Raw genomic sequence first — 7,063 nt, forward strand, 5'->3', positions numbered from 1 at the left:
AAAATCCCCACAATGTTTAAAGTCTTGGGAGCAACTTGCACCTGCTGTCTGCTGTAATAATGAATCTGCTTTGACCTTCCTGCCTCTGTGTGCAGATTAGATGCTGTTTTACTGTCTCAAAAGTACCCGTGTGTTTCCAGGGTTGCTGCAATGGATGCTTGATGATGCTCATTATGGATCTGTTAATATTTCAAGGCTCATGCCTCATGCTAAACCAAGCTGGGTGTAACGAGTCTCCTGAGGATTTAGAAGGGGCACCAAAGTGGGTTATTATGTGAAGAGTCTTCTTAAGTACCTGCCTTGTGGGTTACAGAGGCCCAAGTGAGCTCTGGAGGAGCATCACTGCCGGCTCTGGAGGCGCAGGCCGGGCTGGAGACACGGGATGTGCTGAGCCCTGGCCTCTGCAGGGCTGGGGGATGAAGGAGGGAGTTTGGTTCAGGCTCTGCTCCCCGGACAGCCCTGCAGGGCGCTGAGCCTGACCCAGGGCGCTGAGCCCCAGCCCTCCCTCCCCAGCGGGTGCCCAGCACATCCCAACCCCGCTTCCCTCCCGCCTTCTCCCCGAGCCCCCCGGTAAGTGCTGGGGGAATAACTCCTGGCAGCGCTCCCCGTCCTCCCGGGCCGCCCCAGTGCGGGGAGGCGGCTCCTCCGCTCGCCCTTTCCCTGACGGAGCAGCCCCTCTTTAGCTCCTGAGAAGGAAACGGCCTCCACCTCCGCGCTGCCTCCTGCGCTGCCCCGAGCCTTCCCCCGCGCTCATGGCGAGGCCCCGGCGGCACAGCCCTCGCCGCCCGGGCCGGGCCGGTGCCCGCGGCGGCCCCGAGCAGCGGGAGGGAGGGAGGGAGGTGCGGGCGGCGGGGCCGGGCGAGGGGCCGGGCCGGGCCTGTGGGTAAGAGCCGGGGCGGCTCCGGGGCCGCGCTGCAGCCGCGGCCTCGCGTAGCGAGCGGGCGGCGCGGGGAGGCGCCTGGGGCGGGCGCGGCGCTACGAGCGGCCGGGGCGGAGGGACGGGCGGCCGGGCCGGGCCGCAGCCGAGCGCGGGGATGGGTGAGGAGGCGTGCGGGGAGCGCAGAGCACAGCGCCGGTCGGGGGCGGGGAGTGTGTGAGTGAGTGAGTGAGTGTGTGTGTGTCTGTGTGTGTGTGTGAGAGGGGGGGGGAGCTGGAAATGATGATGGAAAAGCAGGGTTGTTTTTGTCATGCGCTGGCACAGCCCGATTAGGGATTTAGGGATGAGCTTGTTAGTGTTGTGGCTGGAGCAGCTCTGGGACAGGCTGAGGGAGCTGGGGTGGTTCAGCCTGGAGGGGGCTCTGGAGAGACCGTAGAGCCCCTTCCAGTGCTTAAAGGAGGTTTGCAGTAAGGAGGGAGAGTGACTTTGTACACGGGCAGAGGGGAAAGCTTTAAAAAAGGAGAGATGTAGATCATATGTTAGGAAGAAATCCTTCCCTGTGAGGGTGGGGAGGCCCTGGCACAGGTTGCCCAGAGAAGCTGTGGCTGCCCCATTCCTGGAAGTGTTCAAGGCCAGGTTAGAGTGACCTGGTGTAGTGGAAGGTGTCCCTGCTCATGGCAGGGGGTAGGAATGAGATAACCTCTAAGGTCCCTTCCAACCCAAGCTTTTTCTCTGATTTCCTGGGGTGAGCTGTAATTAAAAGCCTCATAGTTGGTGTTTAAAATGAAGGAAAACTAGCCCAGGACATAGCAGTCTCTGTGTTTCCTTGACTTTCCCTCTCCTCTCCAGCACATGCTGTGAGAAAGGATGAGATTGAAGCCAGAGTACATTTGTGCAAAGGACAGTGAAACTAAACCCGCTCGTTAAAAGGCCTCGAAGAGAGAAAACCTCAGCTGTGTGTGTGACCACTGTCTCTCTCCAGAGGGCTGATGGTGATGAGGGGAGACAGCCATGGCCATGGCCTGAGATGCCACGTGGGTTCGAGGGGAAGAGCAAAGTGTTGAGGCTGGCCATTCTTTGTGCTGTTTGCTTCCAAAGTTTCTCGACTCTTTCAGTTTTAACTCAGTAGTTTTTCTCACCCAGCTATTTCATAACACGTTAAGATGATTATATTTTGCTTTTGAAGGGAACGGGGTGGCTGAAATAATACGCAGAGAGATTTCCTGTCCCTGGTGGTAATTTTGATAAAATTATTTTGCTTAAATGAACGTTTTAGTTCGGAATAAATTGCTGGCTGGCTGGTTTCTGGTTAGTGACTGTCACTTGTGCCGTGTGTGCTTTGTGCTGGGCGCTGGAGCAGATGGCAGCAGCCTCCTTGGCTCTGTGCAGAGTGTGCTTGTGTTCGTCTGCTTTTATCCACTCGCAGCACAACACTTGGCACTACTTTCTTCTTCAACATCAAGCACATGTTCACATTGACCACAGCTGCAAACAACTCTCCTCTCACTTCGGATTTATCACAGTTTCTTCGGTCAGAAATGGGAGGCATAAGGGTTTGCAGGGGCCTGGCAGAGAGCTGTAATGCTGAGCACAAAAAAAAGGGGCTTTGCTCACAGGCTGGTGTCCAACCTCCCCCCAGAGCCTCTTCAGCTGAGAAACTGTGCTGGAGGGTGCCAGTCAGGGCTTTCCCAGCATCACCTGGGATCTGGTTGAAGAGATGGGGGAGTTATTCCCTGTTGGGAAACTGGGAGAGCAGCAGCCATGCTCCCTTTCAAAGGGAGCCTTTCCTTGTGGCTCCCTACCTTCCATACTTTGACCTCTCAGATAAATACTGCCATGAACAGACTAAAAGATTTCTGGGCCACTTGTTTAATTCATAGAGCTTGTGGTGTGTTCTCTTTTGTGACTGAGAGAGGTGTTTGTATGTAAGTGTTTAGACCCACACAGTGAACAGAGTACTTGGAGTCAGTGAAGGGCCAAAGCACCAGCAAACTCTTCCTCCCTTGCTGTGTAAATAGCAAGAAGGGCAACTGAACTGGTGAACCTCCTGAGTTCCAAATGGCCTTATTCAGGGTAGCTCTCATTTCTTTTCCTCGTTGGTGCATGATTCTGTGGAGCATTTCTCTCCTGTTCTGGAATACCGAGGTTAAGCAGGAGACATTTTTATTTTTTATGAAAAACTGTCCCTATTTCTGTAACCTGTATGATTGGAATTTCTTCTCCCCTGCTGTTTTCCAGGTTGTGAACCCATCCAAGAATGGACAAATGTAAGCAACCTTATGTTGACCAGAAGACAAACCTTGAAAAGTTCAGTCCTGAAGTTCTTTCTGAAATTGAGAAGCTCTTTGCAAAGAAGTTTACTTACACTGAGCCAGCGAATGATGAATGGAAGCTGCCAGATCCCAGCAATGTTTTTACATGTGATCACAAGGAATTTCACTCGCTCCTGGCTCTGAAGGACTCAATGAATGAAGTGAAGAACCAGCTGAGTGATAAGAACCTGGAGGACTGGCATCGACACACCTCCTTTACCAATAAAGCAGGGAAAATAATATCTCACGTGAGGAAATCTGTGAATGCTGAGCTGTGTACCCAGGCATGGTGCAAATTTCATGAGATCCTGTGCAGTTTTCCTCTTCTCCCAGAAGAAGCTCTCCAGGAGGGAGAACTGAATTCTGTCCACCTCTGTGAAGCGCCTGGAGCTTTCATAGCCAGTCTCAATCACTACTTGAAGTCCCACCATGTCCCTTGCCACTGGAATTGGGTAGCTAATACTCTAAACCCGTACCATGAAGCCAATGACACCCTTATGATGATCATGGACGACCGTCTGATAGCAAATACGTTGCCTTGGTGGTACTTTGGCCCAGACAACACTGGGGATGTGATGACATTAAGACATCTATCAGGACTTCAGAACTTTGTGAGCAGCATGACCACGGTTCACTTGGTGACTGCTGATGGCAGCTTTGATTGCCAGGGAAATCCGGGTGAGCAGGAAGCTCTGGTCTCACCCCTTCTGTACTGTGAAACAGTCACTGCTCTGATGATCCTGGGCACTGGAGGATCCTTCGTTCTGAAGATGTTCACGCTGTTTGAACACTGTTCTGTCAACCTGCTCTTTCTGCTAAACTGCTCTTTCGAGGAGGTCCATGTCTTTAAGCCAGCCACTAGCAAAGCTGGAAACTCAGAGGCCTACGTGGTTTGTCTGCGTTATTTGGGCAGGGAGAGCCTTCATCTGCTGCTTCCTAAAATGACGCAGAACTTTGGAACAGAAGTGGTCAACAAAGCCCTTTTTCCCCAGCATACACTACCGGGATCTTTCCTTAAAACACACGAAGAGTGTTGCTTGTTCTTCCACAGGTGCCAGGTAGAGACTATCTCTGAGAACATCCGTCTCTTTGAGCGCATGGAAGAAGCAGAGCAGATCAAACTGAACGAGTTAAGAGACTGTGCAGCACAGTTCTTCATGCAAAGGTTTCGTATGAAACCCATTGCCAGAAAAAACTGGCTTGTCAAGAAATCTCAGGCTGGTTGCAGCATGAATGCAAAATGGTTTGGGCAAAGAAACAAATATTTTAGTACATACAACGAAAGGAAGATGATGGAAACCTTGACGTGGGATGATAAAGTGGCAAAGGGCTATTTTAATCACTTGGCTGAAGAACATAGTTCAAATAATGTTGGGAACATGTGCATCCTGGAAGGATCACCTTCTAACCTCGAATGTAGCTTGTGGTACATTTTGGAAGGAAAAAGGCTACCAGTGGTAAAATGTTCCCCGTTTTGTGATGGTCAAACCTTGGAAAGTCTCAATGAAGCTGTGAAGAAGGTGGGTGGGGGGAGGCTGAAAAGCAGAGCAGTGCTGCAGCCTTGTCACTCCTGTGAAGTTCTTCCCGGGGAACTGATACTGGCAAAAGTGGCTGATCTTTCCAGGTGTCATCAAGACGCCCTAAATGAAAGTTGTAGTGACCAATTCAAGTGCCTTGTGGTGGGCTTTCCCTCCCTCTGTGGTACAGAGAGCCGGCCCAGTATGGAGGTAAAGCCCGTGGACTCGGCCACGCTGCTGACTTTCACCTTCTCCTCGCTTTATGACGGAGAACCCAAGTACCAGCAGCAGCTTTTGGAGTGTGTTCTGCATTCCCTGAGCCAGCTTACGACGGGAGATGCGTTGGTTTTGCCTCTCCTCTCTTGCCTGACTCGCTTCACAGCCGGGCTGGTGTTCATCCTGCACTGCTGTTTCAGAGGAGTCTCGTTCGCGTGTCCCACCTCGCGGGAGCCCCTGAGACCCGGCGCCGCTCTGCTGTGTGTTGGGTACCGGGGCCTCCCCGCTCCAGTTCTCCAATATCTGCAGCAGCTGAACACTCTGATGAGCTCTTTACTGGACACAGACTCCCCCCAGCAGGTCCTGCAGTTCGTGCCCATGGAGGTTCTCCTCCAGGGCAAGCTGTTGGAGTTCCTGTGGGATTTAAACACGGCCATCGCCAAGAGGCAGCTCCACCTGATTGTGCAAGCTCAGCAGCAGCAAATGACTGGGAACATTTCACTTTAAAGTCATTCCAGAACTGGGCGGGTTGCTGCTGCTAGACCTGGTTTCGCAGGCAGGCAGAAGGTGTTAAAAACATTGTTAATGTGAAGGCAGTGTTACTGTAAAACCTTGGTGTGACATTGGGAGTGCTGGGAAGGTGTTTTGAACCATCAGTCCCACTTGCACTATATTGTCCATGTGGAAAGCAGGAGAAAGGAAAACCAGACCTTGGTTTCTGGCCACTGAGCTGGGTGCTTTAGGATGAGTCCTTGAATCGGTGAAAGCAAGGGCTGACCAGTGAGCTGGAGCCTCAGAGCCTCCTGTTACCATCCCTAAAAACTGTCTTTTGACATCCCTTTCATTTACAGCTGGTTCAGTTTTTAATGATGAAGTGGGGGAAGTCCTGTGTAACCTCCCTTACCATTCTGGGTAGTATGGAATTATGGTGTTTATCAGTACTTGTCCCTGTTTCTCATTTTTAAACAAGAGCCTCTGAATTTCACCTCGTAGCCTTTGAGTATCAGCCTCTTTTTTTAGCACTTCAGGAACTGAGAACTGAGATTATCAGACTTTGGCAAGGGAAATTTTAATGGTTTCTCCATCTCATTCTTGCAACTGTTTGTGAATGCCATGCTGATATCCTTAGTTCCAGTTCTTTGTGCACTTCAGTCACTTGACAGAAGGATCAAATGGAGCTGTTTATGCCAGAGAAGCTCTCAGCCTCTGGCTGTTCATTGCCTGCTCTTTAGGCAATAATTTGAATTGCCATTGAGCCCTCTCTTGTGACTCCTTATGGGTCCAAAGCTGAGCTCAAGTCTTAAGAATGAAATTTGGTAAAAGAATTAGCCAGTGGCTGTAGACACACTTATAACAAGTGGAACCTTTAGGAGACATTTAAATGCAGGAAACTTTTCCACCAGCCAGGAGAGGCTCATATAACATGTGGTTGATGGGATTTGCCAGACTTTCCTTGCTAAAAATCTTTAAAACAAAGACTTTGAGGCGTAACCACCTGAACAAACAGTTCACCAGTTGTGTGCTGCCTTTCCTGTACACCTGGGTGTTCATGTTTGCACGTGTGGGAACCCTCAGGGTTGTACAGTCATGAAACTTTTGGATTGTAACTAATCCATGTGTGCTTTTGTTTTGAAGGATGCATATATTTTTTTTTTTAAGTAGAAGAAAGGATGATTTTACATGGCTGTTGCATATTTTCGTTTTGTCTGCAAATGGTCAAAGTGTTAAAAGACCTTTTTTTCTAAAAAGAGAAAGGAAAATAAATGTTATTTGGAGAAAATAAAGTCTTTTATTTTAAGTTTTCAGTGTTGCTGTTTACGTGTTGCTTTACCAAACATGGAGCAAAACAATGAAGTGCGGTAGGGGGAAGTCTGGGGAGGTTTAATATTCACTTTTTTTTTCCTTTTTTGAGCCAGGCTTTCCTCATCTTGCCACTTAGATCCACCCTTAATGAGTGAGGGGTGCTGGGGCATGGGAGCAGCCTGCTCAGCAGGGGTGCTCTTTGGTTCTCACTGTCTTTACCTCTGCAGTTCTCCAGCTCAGAGAGACTCCAGCTGCAGGCGTGGTCAAAGCAGCGTAGGAGGCCTGACCACAGTTCCCTTGGCCTTGTCACTGAGCCTTGCAGTCCCTCGGTGTGGCTG

General features: G+C 50.5%; 1 protein-coding gene across 2 annotated transcripts; it reads left to right on the plus strand.

The window, feature by feature from the left end:
* Positions 1 to 850: 850 nt before the first annotated feature.
* Positions 851 to 6,663, plus strand: CMTR2 (cap methyltransferase 2). Of its 2 annotated transcripts, none has more exons than XM_027646541.1 (2): positions 851 to 883; positions 3,116 to 6,663. In XM_027646541.1, the coding sequence occupies exon 2, from the start codon at positions 3,135 to 3,137 to the stop codon at positions 5,427 to 5,429; it is 2,295 nt and encodes a 764-aa protein (XP_027502342.1). In that variant the 5' UTR covers positions 851 to 883; positions 3,116 to 3,134; the 3' UTR covers positions 5,430 to 6,663. The 2 variants fall into 2 exon arrangements, with proteins under 2 accessions (XP_027502342.1, XP_027502341.1); XM_027646540.1 differs by lacking the exon at positions 851 to 883 and adding an exon at positions 990 to 1,038.
* The last annotated feature ends 400 nt before the right edge of the window (positions 6,664 to 7,063 follow it).

This window comes from Corapipo altera, unplaced genomic scaffold (genome assembly GCF_003945725.1).
Source record: "Corapipo altera isolate COAL_440 unplaced genomic scaffold, ASM394572v1 62, whole genome shotgun sequence".
In the NCBI taxonomy this organism is placed as follows: domain Eukaryota; kingdom Metazoa; phylum Chordata; class Aves; order Passeriformes; family Pipridae; genus Corapipo; species Corapipo altera.